This window comes from Pristiophorus japonicus, chromosome 7, assembly GCF_044704955.1.
Source record: "Pristiophorus japonicus isolate sPriJap1 chromosome 7, sPriJap1.hap1, whole genome shotgun sequence".
Classification (NCBI taxonomy): Eukaryota; Metazoa; Chordata; class Chondrichthyes; family Pristiophoridae; genus Pristiophorus; species Pristiophorus japonicus.
The window spans coordinates 62,883,996-62,908,385 of NC_091983.1; the positions used below are offsets into that span (position 1 = coordinate 62,883,996).

General features: G+C 43.8%; 1 protein-coding gene across 4 annotated transcripts in view; it reads left to right on the forward strand.

Annotated features, from left to right (window-relative positions):
* Positions 1–1,678: 1,678 nt before the first annotated feature.
* lpin1a (lipin 1a) overlaps positions 1,679–24,390 on the forward strand; it is a 127,603-nt gene continuing 104,891 nt past the window's right edge. For all 4 annotated transcript variants that reach the window (XM_070885007.1, XM_070885009.1, XM_070885010.1 and 1 more), the window contains exons 1-3: positions 1,679–1,855; positions 20,430–20,618; positions 23,566–23,661. In XM_070885007.1, the coding sequence (XP_070741108.1) occupies positions 20,439–20,618; positions 23,566–23,661 (276 nt within the window). In that variant the 5' untranslated portion in view covers positions 1,679–1,855; positions 20,430–20,438. The remainder of the gene's footprint in view (positions 1,856–20,429; positions 20,619–23,565; positions 23,662–24,390) is intronic.

Genomic DNA, 24,390 nt, shown 5'->3' on the forward strand with positions numbered 1-24,390 from the left:
GACCAATCACTCTTGTGCAAGCCACGTGCCTGTTTTGTGTACTTGTTGTCCTTTCCTGTTGCTCTTATGAAGTGCTTCTGCTGATCTTCCATTGGGGACATTTCAGGTGGCCTTGAAGGACAAGCTTGAGCAGCTCTGAGCCTAGAGGGCCCGGCTGTAGACTGCAGAATCTTGGCCTTGGCTGCAGCAGTCTGGGCCGGCTCGCTAAGTGGACCCGCAAGGGCACTGGTGGAGTGTCTGTTGGGGGAGCAGGTACGCTGACATCCTGAGAGAGGTCAATAGGTGCCTCGCCCATGGAGCCAAGGCCAGTCTCCTGGGGCGGTGCCTCAGCATTCCGAGGGCTCCAATTGCCAAAGACATGGTATTACCAAAAAAAGTCTCAATATTTTTCCAAAATGAAGGCTGTAACAGCGACAGAATATACCAGAGAGGGTTGGAGCGAGAAGAAACCACAGCTAAATGGAATAGGCTGGGGTAGAGTGAAAAAGGCAGAGAATGAGTGAGCTCCCTGGGATGGAGGGGTAATAAAATGCGACGGCACTGGCAGGGAAGCCATCTCTCATTCTCAGACGTGTCTCCAAATTCTCCCCCTCACTCCACCCCCCCCCCCAACGATATTGCTCTCCTGGTCACTCAAGTCCTCCAAAATAGTGCTTCTCCATCATGCATTCTTTCGCAGCACGGGATTCAGGGAGTGCTGTTAGCCATCTATCCTCACTTCAGTTGTCTTTTCTTTCATCTTGTAGTTATGCCACAACACAGCACACCTTTGCATTTTAATTTAAGTGCTCCACACCCTCAGGTTCTGTAATCCTTGAGTTGATGTCAGTTCAAACAAAAATACTCCAAAATTCATCTGAAATGGAGATAATAAAACAAATGAATGTTAATATTACTGAATTTAACAGAAGATGCCAATCATACGGCTTGCACTTTCATATTTTTAAATTTTGAGGCAGTGACAGTATTGCATTGTTTTTCCTCCACGTGACAAGTCAGGAATATTAAACAAATTTAGTTAAAAATAATAGGTGCGATTATCCATTTGATGTTCTTCACTAACTTTTAAATTAATTTTGGAAAACCACTAGCCATGGAGCAACTTGTTATGAATGAAGTACGTTAAAAAGTTTTCCCCGAGTTGATTCGATTTAAACAAAAACAAGTGGCTGGCAAACCAAAAAGTTGCCTTGGAATGACCTTTCGTGCAAATCAGGCTTGCTCAGAAGTGTTGCTCGATTGGCTGAGCGGATCACCTCAGGTTGTTCCCACCGCCTGATGGATCTGTCATCACATTGCAGGGTAATGACTGGATACAGAACAGGGGCTCTGCAAGGGGGAATTCCCAGCCAAAGCAGGAAACCCTGCAGCACTAAATGCAACTGCAGTTATACAGCAGTCCCTCTGCTGTTGAGCTAAATCAAAGCGATCAGTATTTTGAATGAGATGTGTGTGTGTGTTTAGAGTCCTGAAAAATGCTCCTTTTGCTTCCTCTGATGTTTTGTTAGTGCTGTAAAGGAGGGCGAAACCGAGCTGACGGCGTTTCCTCGTTTTATTCGCTGACTGTGAGCAGGCGTGGTCTAAATGCAAATGTGTTCTTGTGTAAGTCGGGTGGCAGCGGGTTTGAAGCAAGTGCCCCCCCTGCAGACTGCAGTGGACCCTCAGCACCTGGTGCAGAGTGGAGTGAGTCAGGGTGGCATTGGAGCTCAGTGTTGGCTGCGCTGTCGTGATGTCAGCAGTCGCTGCTGGAAGGTTTTGAGAGTCAGCGGACCGTGTCGAGACTCCACTGTCACATCACAGGAAAGCTTTGCTGTAGCTTTATTGTTTACACTGGTGAACTGAAAGCCCGGAAGAGGTAAGACTGCGTAGAGTATCGTATTCTTCAACGGATTTATATATATTCACACAAGATGGATGTGTTTAATGTAGGAAAGGGATTAAGTTCCAAAGTGTTTTTTTCCCCGATGTTGTTGGTTAGTGTTGGGCTATATTAATGCTGGAGCATTGCAGCCTCTGCAGTAACAGTCAGCAATCACAACAGCGTGGTTTCAGCTCAGAGAATGTGCCTGGTGTTCGTGAAACATGGTTACTTTTATTCATCGAGCTTTTTTTAAAAAAAAGTACCTTTACATCCTTGTTACAAAAATCTTCTCCGATTATAAATGATGAAATTGAATTTTTCAGTATGCAGTTTTTTTTTGGAAGTGCTTAACTGTTTTGTTTGGGAAAAGTGAGATTTCCTATTGTATTAAATGCCTCAGTTTGTTTTAATGTTGCGATACCAACTTGTAAATACTCTAACAACTTTCAAAATCCTCTTCTCTTTGGGATCAGCCCCCTGATTTTATTCTATTCTCCCTTCTCTCCTCCATGTCCTGTATCAGCCCCTGTAGAGAATGGGATGGGTAGCTGAGTTACTTCCAGGCTTCTGACAACGTGATTCCAATTCCAGCTACGAGGAATCAGTAGATTTTCGCCCAACGTTCCTGTGCTGATTCATTGAAACGGATATCCACGTAATCCCATTGCCCTACCCATCCCTCTTAAATGTTTCCTTTTTCAAATATTTATCCACTATTAAAGGATATCATAGATTCTGCTTTCAGCATTATTTTGCTGAAGGCAGTCTGGGGCGATTGCCCCTGCTGTGAGAAAGTGGATGGACACATGATGCTTCCACGTGATAGCAGGAACTGTGGTAGAGGTTACAGGATTGAATCCATGCCTCTCATTCCATGGCACAGAATTCGGGGTGAGCAAGCTTGTGGCAGAATTCTGCCCAAGCAGAAAAAAACCCTGATAATATAGATCAACAATACTGCATTTAAGGGCATTGACCTTTGTTAAAGGCTCAGTGCGACAGTATGGCAACGGAATACAATGGGCCAGAATTTGGGGTGGGTAATAACTGTGTACTAACAGCGCTCGCTGTTGTTGCCTCTCTGAAACTGACCTCAACTTCATGTAACCCATGCGCATTAAAATGTGGAAATCCTGAAGTTTCGGTCAGTCATTAACTGCTGCGACACTGGCTGTGCTGTGGGCCCTCCAATAGGTGTCAATCTGTGACATCAGCGAAACTGATGGAAACTTGGGCTTTTCCACGGTAATACCCATCACTGTTAAATACCCCATTGAATGTTGGGCTGTGCTGGATTAGTTGTAACTGGGGTTTTAACAGATGCAAGGTCCATCAGCAGGTCGGCGCCTTCAAAGGAACATACAACTTCAAGGTACAGTGCGTGCTGGAGAGTGACGGCTGTGAAGAGGGCGACTGGATTGGATGTCACCAAGGTCCAGGTCGCTGATTGGAGCGTGGGCAGGTACAGCAGGAGCGAAGGAGGGGCGAGAGATTGCAGAGCGATGTGATCGGGGCCCAGGAGAGGCGTGAGTTCGGGGCCCAGAAAAGGTGAGAGCCCAGGGGAAGCACGGGCCAGCCCGCACTGCAATATGTGTGCGCACTAGGTCCGTGCAGCAGAGCTGGTCTCCAGTTGTCTTGGTTAATCCTTGCCACTGGACCAAGACCTAGCTCTGTCAAGCCCATGTGGTTTGCAACGGCCACCACACGTTTTAAAAAAAAATCCACGCACCAGCACCTTCCACCCTTCAACGTGTAGTTCGGGACCTGGAATATTAGGTCCTTCATTGGAACACTGTGAACTCATCCCTTTTTGGCGTGGAAGCAAGTCATCCTCAATATGATGAACAGCGTATTAACTGATAAACAAACATCATGGCCCTGAAAAATTAATTTAAATTTTGTGGAGTGTCAAATTTCTCCATTATGATAAAAATTAAAATTTTTAAGAAACTTTTGAAAAAAGTTTTAAAAATATTTTTTAAAAGATCGTTCATTTCAGATTTATCTTTTCCCCTTGTGCGAGCCCCAATCTTTGTTTTACTCTCAGTAACATTTTTTAAAAGTCAGGATAAAAGCAGGTTCTCATTTCCTGCTGTACTGTGCTAATTCTGCATTGTGATTGGCTGCTTAGACAACTTGCTGACGTTGCAGCAGATTGTGGTAGGGATTCCTCACTACAGAGTGCAGCAAAGCCATGCGCATCTGAAAAGGCAAACTTCTCGCCTCTGTCTTAGGGATCAGCAGCTAAGTCAAAAATGGTCCGATTTGGGCAGAAATTTGACTGCTCGTTAATTTTAATTCAGTTTAGATTTGAATATATATTGTCTGGGCTGTTTATTTAAAAAAAATAATGGTGCCAATGTGAAAAAGGACAATTTGTTCCTCTCTGATGATGATATTTTGTTCACCCCAATAACAACATTTGCAGAAGTACAATGTATTATTCTTAAGTTGGTCTCTGCTAGATGGATGCATCTGTTCTAAGGGTCGGCAAGGGACCTGAATCTTGGTGTTGTAGGAGATAACTTGCATCTTGTGGTATAGATGTGAGGCTTTCTATGACTGGTGCCTGTCTGTGTGTGGGATACATGGTAACCTAATGCAGGCTGAGCTGGGAGGTTTTGTTAAGTGGCTGGTTTTTGACCTCGTCCACCCTTTCCACCCAGACTGTCCATCTTTTTGGTTGAATGACTACATAGGCAATGTCCTCATAAGGCTTCCAGCAATGGCACTGTAAATGCCATTGATATTCCGGTGTTGGGTACACATCTGAGCTTTGAAAGTCAAAGCAAAGGTAGAATTTTCTCGGCACACCATTGAAAGTGCCAGCTGCTTAGATACAGGCTTTTATAATTTGAACTTTGGACCTTCCTAATCTGCATGAATTTATCTTGGTTCTCATTGCTATACTATATATGTGCGGGCACAGTGTTGTGTATCTGTAAAGCATGCACACCCATGTTCCGCCACCAGGGACTGCATCCCCTGAAGTCCCAAGGAATCCCAGCATCCCTTGCGAGCACTGTATATAAGCCGGCCCCGAAGGCCTGTTCCTCACTCTGGAGTGTTAATAAAGACTGAGGCCACTGTTACTTTAACCTCCCTGTGTGCAGTCTCATCTGTGTTTGGAACACAATACACAGCGTTTTCTCCTATCCACTGAGAAAAATATTAGTGAAGACAAATATAGGTCCTTTGCAGTGAGAATCAGGTGAATTTATAACGGGGAACAAAAAAAAGGCAGACCAATTGAACAAATACTTTGGTTCTGTCTTCACTAAGGAAGACACAAATAACCTTCCGGAAATACTTGGGGACCGAGGGTCTAGCGAGAAGGAGGAACTGAAGGAAATCCTTATTAGTCAGGAAATTGTGTTAGGGAAATTGATGAGATTGAAGGCCGATAAATCCCCAGGGCCTGATAGTCTGCATCCCGAGTACTTAATGAAATGGCCCTAGAAATAGTGGATGCATTGGTGATCATTTTCCAACATTTATAGACTCTGGATCAGTTCCTATGGATTGGAGGGTAGCTAATGTAACCCCATTTTTAAAAAAAAGGAGGGAGAGAGAAAACCGGGAATTAAGACCGGTTAGCCTGACATCGGTAGTGGGAAAATGTTGGAATCAATTATTAAAGATGTAATAACAGCGCATTTGGAAAGCAGTGACAGGATCGGTCCAAGTCAGCATGGATTTATGAAAGGGAAATCATGCTTGACAAATCTTCTAGAATTTTTTGAGGATGTAACTAGTAGAGTAGACAAGGGAGAACCAGAGGATGTAGTGTATTTGGACTTTCAAAAGGCTTTTGACAAGGTCCCACACAAGAGATTATTGTACAAAATTAAAGCACATGGTATTGGGGGTAATATATTGACGTGGATAGATAACTGGTTGGCAGACAGGAAGGAAAGAGTAGGAATAAACGGGTCCTTTTCAGAATGGCAGGCAGTGATTAGTGGGGTACTGCAAGGTTCAGTGCTGGAATCCCAGCTATTTACAATATACATTAATGATTTAGATGAAGGAATTGAATGTAATATCTCCAAGTTTACAGATGACACTAAGCTGGGTGGCAGTGTGAGCTGTGAGGAGGATGCTAAGAGGCTACAGGGTAACTTGGACAGGTTAGATGAGTGGGCAAATACATGGCAGATGCAGTATAATGTAGATAAATGTGAGGTTATCCACTTTGGTGGCAAAAACAGGAAGGCAGAATATTATCTGAATGGTGACAGATTAGGAAAAGGGGAGGTGCAACGCGACCTGGGTGTCATGGTACATCAGTCATTGAAAGTTGGCATGCAGGTACAGCAGGCGGTGAAGAAGGCAAATGGCATGTTGGCATTCATAGCGAGATGAATTGAGTATAGGAGCAGGGAGGTCTTACTGCAGTTGTACAGGGCCTTGGTGAGGCCACACCTTGAATATTGTGTACAGTTTTGGTCTCCTAATCTGAGGAAGGACATTCTTGCTATTGAGGGAGTGCAGCGAAGGTTCACCAGACTGATTCCCGGGATGGCAGGACTGACATATGATGACAGACTGGATCAACTAGGCTCATATTCACTGGAATTTAGAAGAATGAGAGGGGATCTCATAGAAACATATAAAATTCTGACGGATTGGTCCGGTTAGATGCAGCAAGAATGTTCCCGATGTTGGGGAAGTCTAGAACCAGGGATCACAGTATAAGGATAGTGGGTAAGCCATTTTGGAGATGAGGAGAAACTTCTTCACTCAGAGAGTTGTGAACCTGTGGAATTCTCTATTACAGAGAGTTGTTGATGCCAGTTCATTGGATATATTCAAGAGGGAGTTAGATATGGCCCTTACGGCTAAAGGAATCAAGGGGTATGGAAAGAAAGCAGGAATGGGGTACTGAAGTTGCATGATCAGCCATGATCATATTGAATGGTGGTGCAGGCTCGAAGGGCTGAATGGCCTACTCCTGCACCTATCTTCTATGTTTCTATGCAACTGGGTATTAGAAGTTGGTGTCTAAGCAGAAGTGCTTCCTTAGAGGAAGGAAAAACTGGTGGGTAAATGAACTCCGTTTGTTCTCATCCAACTCCTCTGCCGATTATAGTGGGGTTGGCAGAAGCCTTTTGAGAAGTTTGCCCATTTATGTTTTTGATCAAAAAGATGCACAGACTGGGGGGGAAAAGGGTGGAAGCGGTGACAAACTAAAAAGGTTTGTAAAAAAATTACAAAGTGTCCAAGCCCCTCCTCTGCAATTGCAACAACCTTTAGAATAATAGAAACATTATAATTATAGAATAGTACAGCACAGAAAGGGGGGCCATTCGGCCTGTCGAGTCTGTGCCACCTCTTTCGAAGAGCAATCCAATTAGTCCCATTCCCCCATTCTTTCCCCCTATCACTGTAAATTTTCTCTGAGTATTTATCCAATTCCCTTTTGAAGGCTACCATTTAATTCTTTAAGAATTGTTTGGAATTGCAAATAGAACAGGCATAAATTAAAACTCTCTGTTTGCTGCCATATACCTTTTTAGGTAAAGGAGTTGTGTCAGCAGTTTTGCACACTATTTTTGACTTTAGAAAATGCATCTCTTTAAATGATCCTTTCTGTTCTGTGTGGCTCAGTTTAACACTGGGCAGGGCACTTAGTGACTGAGCCACCGTGGGAGTAAATCTCGCCATTTTAACTACAACACACAATTGATTATGCTCAGACCCTGGACTTGTCAAGTTTAACCTGAAGAGTTATGGTGGATTGTGCTTTCTGTTGCCACTTTCAATGTTCTTTTTGGCTTCACTTTGGAGTTAATTGAGTAAATTCCTAGGTTTTATTCCTTCTCTGCCTGGCCGGATACACCCCAATGAATGGGCAAATAACCTTTGTTAGGTCACACCCTGATGTCTGGAGGTATTATTTGAGATGATTCAGGTGTGACTTTTCTGAGCTCCCTCCAGGGCCGGTCGATGCTGTAATCTCTGCTCAGTGCCATGTTACTTGATGTAATTCCGATTGAGAGCTGAGCGGAAGGCAATTGGACCTGTTCCTGCTCCTGGCACTAAAATAATGCTGAGTGTTACCATGCATGTTTGTTACATTCTGTATTCACCATCATCATCATAGACAGTTCCTTGAAATCGAGGAAGACTTGCTTCCACTTTAAAAATGAGTTCTCAGGTGGCTTTACAGTCCAATACGGAAATTACAGTCTCCGTCACAGGTGGGACAGACAGTCGTTGAGGGAAGGGGTTGGTGGGACTGGTTTGTTGCACGCTCTTTCCGCTGCCTGCACTTGATTTCTGCATGCTCTCGGCGATGAGACTCGAGGTGCTCAGCGCCCTCCCGGATGCACTTCCTCCACTTAGGGCGGTCTTTGGCCAGGGACTCACAGGTGCAGTGGGGATGTTGCACTTTATCATGGAGGCTTTGAGGGTTTCCTTGAAACGTTTCCTCTGCCCACCTGGGGTTCGCCTGCCATGTAGGAGTTCCAAGTAGTGCGCTTGCGTTGGGAGTCTCGTGTCTGGCATGCGAACGGTGTGGCCTGTCCAGCAGAGCTGGTCGAGTGTGGTCAGTGCTTCGATGCTGGGGATGTTGGCCTGGTTGAGGACACTAACGTTGGTGTGTTTGTCCTCCCAGGGGATTGGCAAGATCTTGACCTGACTGTTCTCTAACAAGCAGCTAATGTTTTATATATGAGTTTAATAAAAGCAAATGACTCTGAAGATAAAAAACAAATCTTGGACGTCTTAAAAAGTGGTTCTAAAGAAATACACTAAATTTTGTATTTCCAAAATTTGTGAATCCCCAGGATGTGTTCACATATCCAGGATTGTCCCAAATTGAAATGCTTCTGATCTATAGTGACCTCTCGCCACATTCATTCTCTCATTCCTCTTTTTGAATGCTGTGGTCATGCTATTGTTGCCCAAGTGACCATTCTTGGATAGTAGATTATTTAACTATTAGGGGTGTTACAGAGGAACTCAATTCTGTCCTCAGCTGATGTTCACAGCTGCACAGGATTCACTGGAGAGCGATCAGGCGTGGGGAGCCTGGCTGATTCGCTTTCCTCCCTTCCTTGGCCCACATGGGCTGTGTGATTCCTCTAACTGTTGCCCTGATTGACGTCAGTTTATTAAGCCTGTACTGTGAATTGAAACTTTATATTTTTTAATAATGCACATGGGCCACAAAATCATAGGCTAGAAATTGCCTTGGAGCTGCTCATATAAGTTGGCCGTAAGTGCAGTGCAAACCCCAGCACAGTTATAGTTGTGGTGCAGGAGCAGCTCCGAGGAAGTTCTCGGTCATAGTGGGGCCAAGTTTTGGCCTGAGTTGCTCCTGTTTTTTTGGAGCAACTGGTTTAGAATGGAGTATCTTAGAAATTTGAATTCTCGGCATTTAGTTTGCTCCTGTTCTAGTCAGTTAGAACAGTTTCACTTTGGAACAGAATTTTATTTTCAAAAGGGGGCGTGTCCGGCCACTTATGCCTGTTTTCAAAGTTTAGGCAGTGAAAACTTACTCCAAACGAACTTAGAATGGAGTAAGTGAAGATTTTTGTACATTCGAAAAAATCTTGTCTACACTTTAGAAAATCAGGCGTAGGTTACAAATTAGGCGTAGGGAACGGGGGTGGGGGGGTTTAAAGGGAAGTTTACAAACATTAAACACTTCAGTTTTACAAATAAAGAGCCATCATGAATAATAAATGATAAATACATCAATAAATCAACCAATAAATCAATCAAAAAAAAATTAATAAAAAATAAATTTTCAAAAAATCAATAAATAAAACATTTTCTACTTACCGACTGCAGCACCGGGAGTCCTCCAACAGCGTGCTGGGACGGCCCCCCCAGTGTGTCTGTCAGTGTCTCTATCTCTCTGTCTGTCTGTGGGTGTGTCTCTCACTCTCTGTCTGTCAGTGTCTATGTTTCTGACAGCGAGGGGAGGGGGAGAAGTGGGTGGGGGGAGGGGGAGTGGGAGAGGAAGGGGGTGAAGGGGGGGGCGGGGGAGAAGGGAGGAGGGGGGAGAGAGGGGGGGAGAGGAGGGAGGGAGAGGAGGGAAGGAAGGGAGAGAAGGAGGCTGAACGGCTGGGCCCAAGACTTCGGGGTGGATTTACAGGTAGGTGGCGTCGGGTCTCGGGGGGGGGGGGGGGGGGAGTGGGGGGAAGCAGAGGTTGAGTCGCTTGGGGGGGGGGGGGGAGAGCGGGGGTCGGGTCAGGTCCGGTCGGGTGGGAGGAGCCTTATCCTCGCAGCCCCAGTGAGGCCATTCGGCCAGGGCTAGGGGCTGCGTGCTTCGGGGCCCCTCCCACAGTTATGGGCGCCTGGAGCTACTGCACATGCGCGCCCACTGTAGCGCGCATGTGCAGAGGTCCCAGCACTGTTTTCAGCGCAGGGACCTGGCTCCGCCCCCTACAGCTTGTGCTGTGCCGCGCCCAGCTCCAGAGGACCTGCGGGGAGTCGGAGAATAGGTACATTTATTTTTAGGCGCACTTTGTGGCGCGAAAAACGGCGCGGCCTGAAACTTGGGCCCAGTGTGTTGGCATGTTGGGTCCACCCCAGTTTGATGAGTATCATATTTCAGTGGGTTTATCATGTATGTTGGGGGTGATTTTCCCCAGATAATTTAGACGCTGAAGAGTCTCCGAGGTGGCCAAGGTGGGGTCGATAGCTGCAATGCCAGTTTACTGACGATACAAAGATGGGAGGAAAAGCAATGTGTGAGGAGGACACAAAAAATCTGCAAAAGGACATAGACAGACTAAGAGAGTGGGCAAAAATTTGGCAGATGGATTATAATGTCGGAAAGCGTGAGGTCATGCACTTTGGCAGAAAAAAATCAAAGAGCAAGTTATTATTTAAATGGAGAAAGATTGCAAAGTGCTGCAGTACAGCGGGAGCTGGGGGTACTTGTGCATGAAACACAAAAGGAAGGTATGCAGGTACAACAAGTGATCAGGAAGGCCAATGGTATCTTGGCCTTTATTGCAAAGGGGATGAAGTATAAAAGCAAGAAAGTCTTGCTACAGTTATATAAGGTATTGGTGAGGCCACACCTGGAATACTGCGTGCAGTTTTGGTTTCCATATTTACGAAAGGATCATCATCATCATCATCATCATCATCATCATCATAGGCAGTTCCTCGGAATCGAGGAAGACTTGCTTCCACTCCTGAAGTGAGTTCTTTGGTGGCTGAACAGTCCAATATGAGAGCCACAGACTCTGTCACAGGTAGGACAGATAGTCGTTGAGGGAAGGGGTGGGTGGACTGGTTTGCCGCACGCTCTTTCCGCTGTCTGTGTTTGATTTCTACATGCTTTCGCCGTTGAGACTCGAGGTGCTCAGCGCCCTCTCGGATGCACTTCCTCCACTTAGGGCGGTCTTGGGCCAGGGACTCCCAGGTGTCAGTGGGGATATCGCACTTTATCAGGGAGGCTTCAAAGGTGTCCTTGTAGCGTTTCCGCTGCCCACCTTTGGCTCGTTTGCCGTGAAGGAGCTCCGAGTAGAGCACTTGGTTTGGGAGTCTCGTGTCTGGCATGCGGACTATGTGGCCTGCCCAGCAGAGCTGATCGAGTGTGGTCAGTGCTTCAATGTTGGGGATGTTAGCCTGAATGAGGACGCTGATGTTGGTGCGCCTGTCCTCCCAGGGGACTTGTAGGATCTTGCGGAGACATCGTTGGTGATATTTCTCCAGCAACTTGAGGTGTTCCTTCTACATGGTCCATGTCTCTGAGCCTTACAGGAGGGCAGGTATTACTACAGCCCTGTAGATCATGAGCTTGGTGACAGTTTTGAGGGCCTGGTCTTCAAACACTCTTTTCCTCAGGCGGCCGAAGGCTGCTCTGGCGCACTGGAGGCGGTGTTGGATCTCGTTGTCGATGCCTGCTCTTGTTGATAGAAGGCTCCTGAAATATGGGAAGTGGTGCACGGTGTCCAGGGCTGCGCTGTGGATCTTGATGTCTGGGGGGTAGTGCTGTGCGGTGAGGACAGGCTGGTGGAGGACTTTTGTCTTACGGATGTTTATCGTAAGGCCCATGCTTTCGTACGCCTCAGTAAATACGCCGACTATGTCCTGGAGTGCAGCCTCTGTATGTGTGCAGACGCAGGCATCGCCTGCGTACTGTAGCTCGACGACAGAGGTTGGGGTGGTCTTGGATCTGGTCTGGAGACGGTGCAGGTTGAACAGGTTCCCACTGGTTCTGCAGTTTAGTTCCACTCCAGTGGGGAGCTTGTCGACTGTGAGGGGAGGAAGATTGAGAAGAGGGTTGAGGCGATGACGCAGCCCTGTTTGACCCCGGTCCGGACGTGGATTGGGTCTGTGATGGATCCGTTGGTAAGGATCACGGCCTGCACGTCGTTGTGGAGCAGGCGGAGGATAGTGACGAACTTTTGGGGGCATCCGAAATGGAGGAGGACGCTCCATAGACCCTCGCAGTTGACAGTATCAAAGGCCTTTGTAAGGTCGAAGAAGGGCTGCCGCTGTTCTCTGCATTTTTCCTGTAGCTGTCGCGCTGCGAAAATCATGTCCGTTGTGCCCCTTAGGATATAGTTTGGAGGCAGTTCAGAGAAGGTTCACTAGGTTAATTCCGGGGATGAGGGGCTTGACTTATGAGGAAAGGTTGAGTAGGTTGGGCCTCTACTCCGATGAATGAAAGTGATCTTATCGAAACATATAAGATTATAAGAGGGCTTGACAAGGTGGATGTAGAGAGGATGTTTCCACTGATGGGGGAGACTAGAACTAGAGGGCATGATCTTAGAATAAGGGGCCGCCCATTTAAGCTGAGATGAGGAGAAATTTCTTCTCTCAGAGGATTGTAAATCTGTGGAATTCGTTGCCTGAGAGAGCTGTGGAAGCTGGATCATTGAATAAATTTAAAACAGAAACAGATAGTTTCTTAAACGATAAGGGGATAAGGGGTTATGGGGAGCGGGCGGGGAAGTGGAGCTGAGTCCATGATCAGATCAGTCATGATCTTATTGATTGGCAGAGCAGGCTCGAGGGGCCATATGGCCTATCTGAGGAAGGACGTTCTTGCTATTGAGGGAGTGCAGTGAAGGTTCACCAGATGATTCCAGGGATGGCTGGACTGACGTATGAGGAGAGACTGGATCAACTGGGCCTTTATTCACTGGAGTTTAGAAGGATGAGAGGGCATCTCATAGAAACGTATAAGATTCTGATGGGACTGGACAGGTTAGATGCGGGAAGAATGTTCCCGATGTTGGGGAAGTCCAGAACCAGGGGACATAGTCTTAGGATAAGGGGTAGGCCATTTAGGACTGAGATGAGGAGAAACTTCTTCACTCAGAGAGTTGTTAACCTGTGGAATTCCCTGCCGCAGAGAGTTGTTGATGCCAGTTCATTGGATATATTCAAGAGGGAGTTAGATATGGCCCTGACGGCTAAAGAGATCAAGGGGTATGGAGAGAAAGCGGGAAAGGGGTACTGAGGTGAATGATCAGCCATGATGTTATTGAATGGTGGTGCAGGCTCGAAGGGCTGAATGGCCTACTCCTGCACCTATTTTCTATGTTTCTATGTTTCTATGTTGTTCCTATTTCTTACATTCTTATGTTTAATGCAAGACACCATCTTGGTAAAGGAGTTGGGGTGTGAACTAGGAATGGCCGCCCGGAGGATCGTTAAGATGCTGATTGCCACTTGCATTGCCTGCTAGCACTCATTAAAGGGGCCGCATGGCATTTTTGATGGCTAGCGCTTCAACTAATGTCCTCGCTTAACACCGACCAGCTGAATAGGAATAAACAAGTCATTGCTGAAGATTTCGAGTGCTTATTAAAGGCATGCTCAGCTTTCACTGTTCGCTTGCTGCTGGCGGTTTGAAGAGGACTTTGGAGACATTCTGGGCCAGTTTGTCAAGACTTCAACATTCTGTCAACATTTATTCTGGAAATTCTCTGAAGACTGTACCTAAAGAAAGTGAGTGCTGTGCTACTCTACCTTATTGGAGACCTGAAAGGCATCACCAGGAGAAAGGGAGTGCTTGGTCACCGGCATCTTGCTAGGGGCCCGCCTTAGACTGCAGGAGGAATGGGAGGAGGACATGTGGCCAGGCAGAGCAGCACCAGCTGCTGCAGGAGAGAGGGACAGGAGGGCAAGGTGGGCAAGGTGGACACCCCCCCCCCCGTGCCCCGGTCCGAGATCGCCTTCCTGAAACATGCCGCTGTGCGTCAGCCAGAGCACTCCACTTCAATCGAACTTCAGTAGATGTGGGTACGTGGAGGTTACATATACCGCTCCAGGAAAATTGCTCCTAATCAGCACTTAAGTCCTAAACCTGCAAGTGTCTGTTTTAGCACCTGCAGGCACATTTAAATTATGGTCATCGCCAGTTAGTCCCAAAATTGCATGCTAAAACCAGACTTTCAAACAGGCGTGTCTTATTAGCACAGCACCCACTTGGTGCCTTTGTTCATCCTAATCACCAAAATAACCCCCGTTGTGTTTAGACTGTGGTATCTGGAACATGGAAATGTACAAGACCAGAATAGTCACTGGGACTGCCCAGGAGGAGCACAAGAGTTCAAACATTATGATGCTCTATTCCGTCTGTCAAAGTCAATTGCTTTCTCTGCTAAAAATCTATTCACTTTCTCCCCCACCTTGAATTCATTCAGTTCATTCAGTGCAGCACCACTTTTATGTGATACATAGAGCTCAAGCCAAGAAGGTGTCTGTCTCTCTCTCACCCACTCACTCACTCTCGCGCGCACACGCACACTCACATGTACACTATACACTCTACTCACACTCTACTCACTCTCACTCTCACTCTCACTCTCACTCTCTCTCACTCTCACACACTCCACACTCCACACTCCACACTCTACACTCTACACTCCACAGTGTAACAAAACAAATCAAGAGCGCACACCATAGGTACACACAGTTTAAACAAAGTGTTGAAAAAAAATTAAACTCCGGTGTGTATATATTGTGGGTAAAGATGATATGGTGCAGAGGGACATAGGAACATAAGAAATAGGAGCTGGAGTAGGCCATTTGGCCCCTTGAGCCTGCTCCGCCATTCAATAAGATCATGACTGATCTGATCATGGACTCAGCTCCACTTCCCTGCCCGCTCCCCATAACCCTTTACTCCCTTATCGCTCAAAAATCTATCTATTTCCTCCTTAAATATATTCAATTACCCAGCCTCCACAGCTCTCTGGGGTGGAGAATTTCATAGATTTACAACTCTCTGAGAGAAGAAATTTCTCCTCATCTCAGTTTTAAATGGGCGGCCCTTTATTCTAATGCTATAGAAGGCCATAGGGCCTAAAATAAATCAGTGAAATTGTATCTCTTGTATCTGATGGGTGTTATGCAGCTGATAGTACTTTGAAATATCTAGGGTCTCTCCACGTAATTCTCGCGCTATGTCTAAGCCACATTTTTGACAAGATCTTGTATAAGTCAAAGTGAATTGCTATAGCTTTCAAGGTGTGGAAAGTATATTTGGAGAATGTTACGACACATATTTCTAACCTCTCTCGGTCATAGTTCTGCTGACTCTGTGTGAATTGAAAAGTACCCTCTTCTAATATAATTTACTCTGCACCCCCAGTGTTTTGGACAAGTAGTCCGATTTCTATTTATGAAGAATTCTCCAGGATTTCTGTTTGATGCTATGTGATAGCAATAGGACCAGAGGCACACAATGGAATACTCCATTTACATCATATTGGCCCGGATATTGCGGTGGGTATGACGGCGTACTCTTGAGAGTATGCCGTCATATCGCCGTTGAAATCCAGCGTTAGTTCGGGATTTAAGCACAAGCGAACTTGCGGAACTTGCGGACTGTCAACGTACGCGTTGACAGGCCACCGGCTACGCCTGCGAAACCATAAATGCTGGCTCAGAGTTGGGCTATTTGCCCAACAACTGCCCAGTAATTATGGATGGAAATTTTGCGGCTGGTGGGAACAAGCACAGGGCCTGTTTCCACAGCGTTGGGGGATACCCGAGATGAAAGAAATGCTTTTTAAAAAAAAAATTAAATGATTGAAAAGCTTTAATGAGAAGCAATCCTAGTGCATGTTAAAACTGCAGGTTTTAAAAAAAAAATTCATAACTTTCAGCACTATGCACTGTTATATATGTAAACTTGTATTTACTCTGTACAGCCACCAGAGGGCTCATCCCCTGGAGTCCCAAGGGATCCCATAATCCCTTGGGAGCACAGGTATTTAAAGAGGCTTCACAGGTTGGAGAGGCACTCTGGAGACCTGCAATAAAAGACACAAGTCACACTTTACTCTGAGCTCACAGCGTTCAGTCTGACTCTTTCTCCATACACAACATGCACAGTATTTGTTTACAAGTGGGAATTGTGAGTAATAAGTTGGATTCACACGATAAAAGGTAAATTTGATAGTATTTTAAAGGCTGTATGTAGTTTTGGGCCGAAAATTGCGGCCTCTCCGGGTGTGTACATGCACCCGAAGAGGCCTCGCAAATACCGTTCTCGGCACGTGATGCGCATGTGCCCAGAACCAGTTTTTGCGATCTGTCACCATCCCTGCAGGAAGGACATTCTCGGGCGGAGATTTGGGCTAATTGCCCAACTCACGCCCAGCGAATGTCCTTCAAACTCTTGCGTCTGGTAAAAGCTAGCATATTTTTACCAGCATAAGAGCTTTAAAGCATAGAAAAATGTTATGTTATTATTTTTATATTAAAAACCCTGTCTATGAAGGTAAGTTTATTTTTGACACTATTAAAACTTTTTAATTTCAAAAAAGAAATTTTTCTCAAACATTTAATTTAATGCAATTTATATTAATTTTTAAAAAGTGAAGTGTTTTTTTAATTTATGTTTGTGTTTTATTTGATTTTAGTAGTGTTCCCATTGAAAGTAATGGGTACTCCGAGCTCCCATTACTATCAATGAGAATACGACATAGTGATTGGTGGTCCAGGCCCACGTGATTCCAGGATACGCATACGATCCTGAAAGACACGTTCCCGTACACTGGGCTGCGAAACTAGGTCTCCGAGCACAATCCTACTTTCCTCCGGGTCCACCAGGTATTTTCGTTAAAAATTTTTTCGATTGGAGGCGCCCGCCCGCAGGAAGCCTCCGACCGCCATTGAGTATTCTAGTAATTTAAATGAATGAACAACAATCTGCTTTCTGATTGGAGGACCAGGCCCATGTGATCCCAGGTACGCTTCCGCAAGGGCTGTCTTCCTGGGATCCGTGGGCCATTATGCTGCCCTGCTACGTGCAGCGTCAGACCGCAAGTTTTCGCCGGAGTGCTGCCATCAGATAAGTGTGCATTGCTTTTGCAGGAGGGCGGTGTACACTGGAGGTACACTGCTGACTGCAGTCTTTGGCCACTTGTGTGGTCCTTGTGGAGAACACTTAAATGGAAACTAATGACTTATTACTGTAATAAGGTACAAGATTCTCAGTGTGCGTGTAACTGTACACCAGCAAGGAGTCAAGAGGAGAGAAAATTATCAGGAAGGAAAAAAAAGCCTGCTAAATGTTGGTATACTTGTGTGTGCAAGTGTAAAATATGCATTTAATCTTTTTCAAACTAGATCTTAGTTGAAACATCATACTAATCGTTTGTCCTGGGGCAGGTTTCTACATGTTTTTGGATTTTTGATTCAGTTTTGTGTAAGACAAGCCCAAGCTCATGCCATGAAAAGTTTTCAAAAGCATTTCACCAGTAATAGGCCATTGTAATGTGTCATACAGATAGCTCAAAGAACATCTAGACATCTGTAGAAACCTGACTAAATACCTCCATGGCAAAACCAGATGTGTTTCTCACCTTCCAGAATAATCCCTTTTAGAACAGGTAAACCGTGCTGAAAAGTGTTCAGGATAGAGAAAAAAAAGTGTTTCAAAAGTAGGAGGAAAAATAAGATGGGAAGTAGAGAAGAGGCTGATAAAGAAAAAAAACAAATGGAGATGGTAATGTTCAAGACTGGGTCAGAAAGTGTCAGTAATAAAGGGAAAATGCAACAGCGGTGAGATGCAAGGGCCCTTAATATCAGAAAGAAGTGTGATAAGTTGCAGAGACACTTTAAAAAAAAAAGTTTTGACAAAGGATATCCACCTGGAAGGCTTGCCTATTTTTTTATTTTAATGCCCTGTTGTGTATTTCTAGAAATTGTTGTTGCTCTGAGAAGGTTGCTTGATCATAGGGGGATGATCTTTTGGGAGTAGGAATGGCAAGCTTGTGGAGAAAGGTGAAGGAGATACAGCAAGGATAGATTATGTAAAATGTAAGGGTGCTACACGGGTTGGATGCAGTCCATGGTGGAGCAGATTGTAAGGGCTCTATTGAAGGAACATGTGCAATGGCCTAAATTATCTTTGCTCCTCCCATGATTTTTTTTGTTTGTTTTACATCTGTGGAAAGAGAAATAAAGTTAATGTTTCAGGTCAATGACCTTTCATCATGTTTATTTACATATAGTTCTACATGTAGTTCTACTCCATCAGCATGTTGTTGGTTAGTAAAATCCTGGAATTTCTCATCTCTGCCAAAAACAAAATTTCATGTTGCTTGACCGGTTGAATATTTCCAGCAATTTCTATTTTTATAACCGTTCCTTGATTCATTTAGGTTTAGAATTTATTGACTCCATGTAAATGAGAGCAATCAATATTTTGTCAAGAAATTCTAACAACTGAATTAAATCATTTGTAAACAATTATTTAATATTATCACTTCTTATATTGCATTATCAATTTAAAAACAGTAAGCAAATGATTTGATTCAAAAATAGTCAATTCGCATTTACCTCCTATAAATATTTCTCGTGAGGTGATTCTGTTTCTTGTTAAATTAAACATGGAAAGGGCACTATCTTTGGATTCACAGGTGGCTCAACACTGCCATTTTGTTTCTTTTATCCATAATGTAGAGACTCTCATCTCTAGACAAAATGGTTATGCATAGATAGTGGAAAATGCAACACCCCTGTAGGAGGTTAGCTGTGATGACATTTCAGATTCAAGAGGTTGTATCTCATAGGATTACATTGGATATATAGCACAGGCACCACTCGCGCCTCCTCCCCTCTTTCCTCATCTAAATCTATTAGCATAACCCTCCAATTGAATATTGGGAAGACCGAAGCCATTGTTTTCGGTCCCCGCCACAAACTCCGTTCTCTAGACACTGACTCCATCTCTCTTCCCAACTCCTGTCTGAGGCTGAACCAGACTGTTTGCAACCTTGGTGTCATATTTGAACTAGAACTGGGCTTTCGACCACATATCCGCAGCATAACTAAGACCGCCTATTTCCACCTCTGTAACATCGCCCATCTCCGCCCTTGCCTCAGCTCATCCGCTACTGAAGCCCTCATCCATGCCTTTGTTACCTATAGACTTGATTATTTAACGCACTTCTGACTGGCCTCCCACAGTCTACCCTACGTAAACTAGAGGTGATCCAAAACTCAGCTGCCCGTGTCCTAACTTGCACCATGTCCCGCTCACCCATCACCCCTGTGCTCGCTGACCTACATTGGCTCCCGGTTCAACAACGCCTCGAGTTCAAAATTCTCATCCTTATTTTCAAATCCCTCCATGGCCTTGCCTCTCCCTATCTCTGTAATCTCCTCCAGCCCCCCCCCCCCCCCGTGGTGTCTGCGCTCGTCTAATTCTGCCCTCCTAAGCATTCCTGATTATAATCACTCAACCATTGGTGGCTGTGCCTTCTATTTCCTAGGACCCAAGCTCTGGAATTCCCTGCCTAAACCTCTCCACCTCTCTTTCCTCCTTCAAGACGTTCCTTAAAACATACCTCTTTGACCAAGCTTTTGGTCACCTGTGCTCATTTCTACTTCTGCTGCTCAGTGTCAAATTCATAGTGCAGTACTCCTGTAAAGCGCCTTGGGACGTTTCACTACGTTAAAGGCATTATATAAATACAAGTTGTTATTTCCTTCTCCCTCGTGCTTATCTAGCCTCCTCTTAAATGCATCTATACTATTTGCATTAACCACTTTCTGTGACAGCGAGTTCCACATTCGCAAACCTCTCTGGGTAAAGAGATTTCTTCTGAATTTCCTATTTGATATCTTGGTTACTATCTTACATTGATGGCCTCTAGTTTTGCTCTTCCCCACAAGTGGAAACACTTTCTCTGTGTCTACTCTATCAAAACCTTGCAGAATTTTCAAGACTTCAATTCGGTCACCCCTCAGCCTTCTCTTTTTCAAGAGGAAAGAGACCCAGCCTGTTCATCCTTTCCTGATAGGTATACCCTGGTATTGCTAGTATCATCCTTGTAAATCATTTTTATACCCTCTCCAGTACCTCTATATTCTTTTTATAATATGGCGACCATAATTTTACACCATGCTCTGAGTGTGGTCTAACCATTTCACCCTAATGTCATTTAAAGCGCATTCTAAATTTCCATTTCAAAACAGTAATTTTGCAAACTTGCATCTCATTTTCCTGTACACTTCCCTTGTCTGAATGTCACCATCTCTAATCTCAATACACTTCTTGTCTGGTACTTTCATATATTAGAATGGGACAGTTTTATAAGTAAATACTTCTTCTTTTGTTTTAAAGACACAGACCATGAATTACGTTGGGCAATTGTTTGTCACAGTGAAAGAGCTTTACAAGGGATTAAATCCTGCCACTTTATCCGGCTGCATCGATATCATTGTTGTTCAACAGCCGGATGGAAGTCTCCAATGCTCCCCATTCCATGTTCGCTTTGGAAAACTAGGTGTGCTCCGCTCCAAAGAAAAAGTGGTAAGTAAGCAACAGCCCTTTAATTTATACAGGTTAAGACAACAAATTGCCTTGTAGGTACAGGAGTAACCAGACAAAACTTAAGCGATGGGACGTGGGTGGTTCAGGAAATTAGCAAACTATCTTTTAGCTGCTGGAGCCAAGAATCGAGTCTAACCCAAACTGATGCGATGGAAGTCTTCTGTCTCTCTGTAAGAACCCTTTATGAAATGAGTTTGGGTCATTTCAACCCAGTTCACAGTGACCATGGCACACAATTGGTAATCTCAGAGACCACAAAGGGAATGGATAATTGCTCATGATGCATTGGAATTGTTTTAATAAGTTTGGGGTTAAGGCCATGTTGGGGCTGATGTTAGATGTCAGCAATTTTCTGACTTTATTCTCCCTGTTAGGGGCCTCACCTGCTGGATAGATAGATTGGAAATATGGGTGTGTGCTGCATATAATTTTCTAACCATTTAAACAAAATAGTCAGCAAATCCTCCATAGCACGTATCTGAATTTCAAATGTAAATCCTGGTTTGGAAAGCGCTTTGCTGGAAACACAATGTTGGAAAATTTGGTGAATACGTGGATGATATCCATTAACGCTAAACATCCATCATAATGAGTGTCAACATGAATTAAATTACATCTGATGGACTCTTGACACACTGGGCCACTGAATTTATCCAAGAAGAAATATATTGTCACAATTTTGCACAATGTTCAATTTCTATTAGTTTCACATATCCTTTGCTGCTGTTGTGTCATCTGGCTCTTTAAAAGTCTCAATAGGTAATGGTATTCTCTATTGAAATGAGCTCAGAAAAATGAGAGGGGACCTCATAGAAACGTTTAAAATTCTGACGGGGTTAGACAGGTTAGATGCAGGAAAAATGTTCCCAATGTTGGGGAAATCCAGAACCAGGGGACACAGTCTAAGGATAAGGGGTAAGCCATTTAGGACCGAGATGAGGAGAAACTTCTTCACCCAGAGAGTGGTGAACCTGTGGAATTCTCTACCACAGAAAGTTGTTGAGGCCAATTCACTAAATATATTCAAAAGGGAGTTAGATGAAGTCCTTACTACTCGGGGGATCAAGGGGTATGGCGAGAAAGCAGGAATGTGGTACTGAAGTTGCATGTTTAGCCATGAACGCATTGAATGGCGGTGCAGGCTAGAAGGGCCGAATGGCCTACTCCTGCACCTATTTTCTATGTTTCTATGAGTATGGTAACGAGCTGAAAAGTTAAGTTCAACTTCATTGGGATGAAGTGGGCCACACTGATAAGTTTAACTCAATTATTGTTTTAAGATTGTAAAGATTGATGCTTGCAACAAATCAGAATTCACAAATATTAAACAATTTGGAGCTGAGCTTGTAGTTTTTGACTGAAATGTCAGCAGTCTGGAGCCGAGGGTTAAGTGAGTGGGTGAAGGTTGAGTTAGGTTAAATTAATCTAAAATCCAAACAAAGTTAGTTTGCTCAGCTGTATTTAGCTAATTGAGAACAGAAGGATTCTGGTGTTTAAAATATTACTGCTCTCTCAATGAGTTTTATAACCAGTGTTAATCAGCATTCAATAAGATCATGGCTGATCATTCCCTCAGTACCCCTTTCCTGCTATGTTTCTATGTTTCTATGTTAGGTGCCAAGAATTAATTTTTAGATAGTCAAAAGTTATAGAAGGTATGTAAAAACTGTTATATTTCAAGTTGTATGTTTATGCTTAAGAGCTTGGGTTAATGCAACATAAATGAGCAACAGTTGCTCAAGGAATAGGTGGCACAGTGGCTTAGCATATGAGTTTAAATTCAGCCAAGACTAATGGAATGAACATTCTCCTCTCCCTGATAACTATACAACCCTAATTTAAATATTTTCAAATCCCTACATGTTCTTGCCCCTCCCTATCTCTGTAATCTTCAACCCCACAACACACCAAAATATCAACATTCCTCAAATTCTGGCCTTTTGAGCATCCTGATTATATTCGCTCAACGAGCCCTAAGCTCTCCCTAAACCTCTCGACCTTTCTTTCTTCTCTAAGATGCTCCTCAAAACTTACATTTTTGACCAACCTTTCTTATGTGGCACGGTGTCAAGTGTTTTGTCTCATAATAGTCCTGTGAAGTGCCTTGGGGCATTTTACTACGTTAAAGGCGCTATATAAATGCAAGTTGTTTTTGTTGACTCAAACAGATTACTAATAGGAACTGAATTGAGATTATCTCAGCATTCCGTACCAAGTGCCACTTAAGAGACCACAAAGATGGTTGGTGTAGAAAATGCAAATCTCCTTGTGCAGTAAGGGGTGCTGTTCTGAGGTTGGGGATCAAGGTGAATTATTGGGAATATAGAAGTGCCATCCTGTACATAACTTGGTGCAGTAATGTGTTGCATCATTGGGCTACCTATCTAACATGATTCTGAAGTATTTGCTTGGATGAGTCTAGCAATTTTTATCCATTCAGTAGAACGCAGCCTACAAAAACTAAAATAAATATTTATTTTGTAGTCATAATTAGAGATTTCATTATCGACAGAATCAATTACAAATGAATTTAACACTGCTAAATGTTAAATAATGGACACTGATCAAAAAATGTACATTGATAAGTATACAATGAATGGAATAGAATTTAGCACCAGTGGGATAGCTACTGACTCTTAGAGCAATAGGCACAATTGTGCTTTGCTTTGTGTCTTACGCCAGCATTGTATAAATGCATAAAACTGGACACTGATTTGTGACAACACCATATGCATTTCACATAATCTGAATAGTGAATGTGATCTAGAGCATTATGAAGTGCAGAACCTGTTGTTTAGACTTTTATGCATAGAGGAGTGATTTATGTGAAGTACTGTGTGTCCAAAAAGCAAAATGAATAGTTTTATTTGGAAATGTTGCAACTGTACGTCTGACATATACATTATAAACATTTTACAATTTTTAGGTGGATATAGAAATCAATGGAGAACCTGTACAGCTGCAGATGAAGCTTGGAGACAATGGGGAGGCATTTTTTGTTCAAGAGACAACAGATAATAAGGTAAGCTAAGATTTTGTTTCTAAGTACAGATCCAAATCAAATTTGGAAAATCAAGGCAACTAGTGAATGATGCAGGTGCTGGAATTAGCTAATTTTCTCTTAAGTAGTACTGTCTTGTTTATCTGTATCTGCCGTTGGATAAACTTAAAAAAAATATTCAGGCTGTAGACCGTAGATTTAAAATTGTGTACACTTCTTCCAAATGTTGCCTCTTCCCTTTCCCTCAGTCCACTGACATTGCTTTTCAAGGCTACATCCCTTGTATTTCTAGGGAGGGTTTGGGCAAGCTCCCTGAAATAAAATGTTCCATATTCAACAGAATTTGACTATCATTAGGGAGAAATAGTTGTATAATAGCTGATAACTGCCTTCGAAATAACTAGACATTGTAGTTGCAAGATGTGTTGTTCACCCTATTGATAATCAAGATTTTCATGGTCGTTATTGAGCAATAGCCAACAACTGAAAAGTATTTTACTTTAGAGTGGAAACTTGTAGGGATCAGGATAACAACATTCTTCCAATAAACATAAAGTATTGCTTTCTTAGCTCTATGGATAAATACATTTCAGCCTCCACTTCTAGATAACAAGGCACAGGAGACGGGTAACCAAATGATAGAACTCATTACTGTCGAGTCTAAAGACACTTTTTCTGAACTGTCCTAATTTGGCAGGAAATGTACATATATTAATGGTCTATAAAGAAATGAAGAATTACATTTAAATA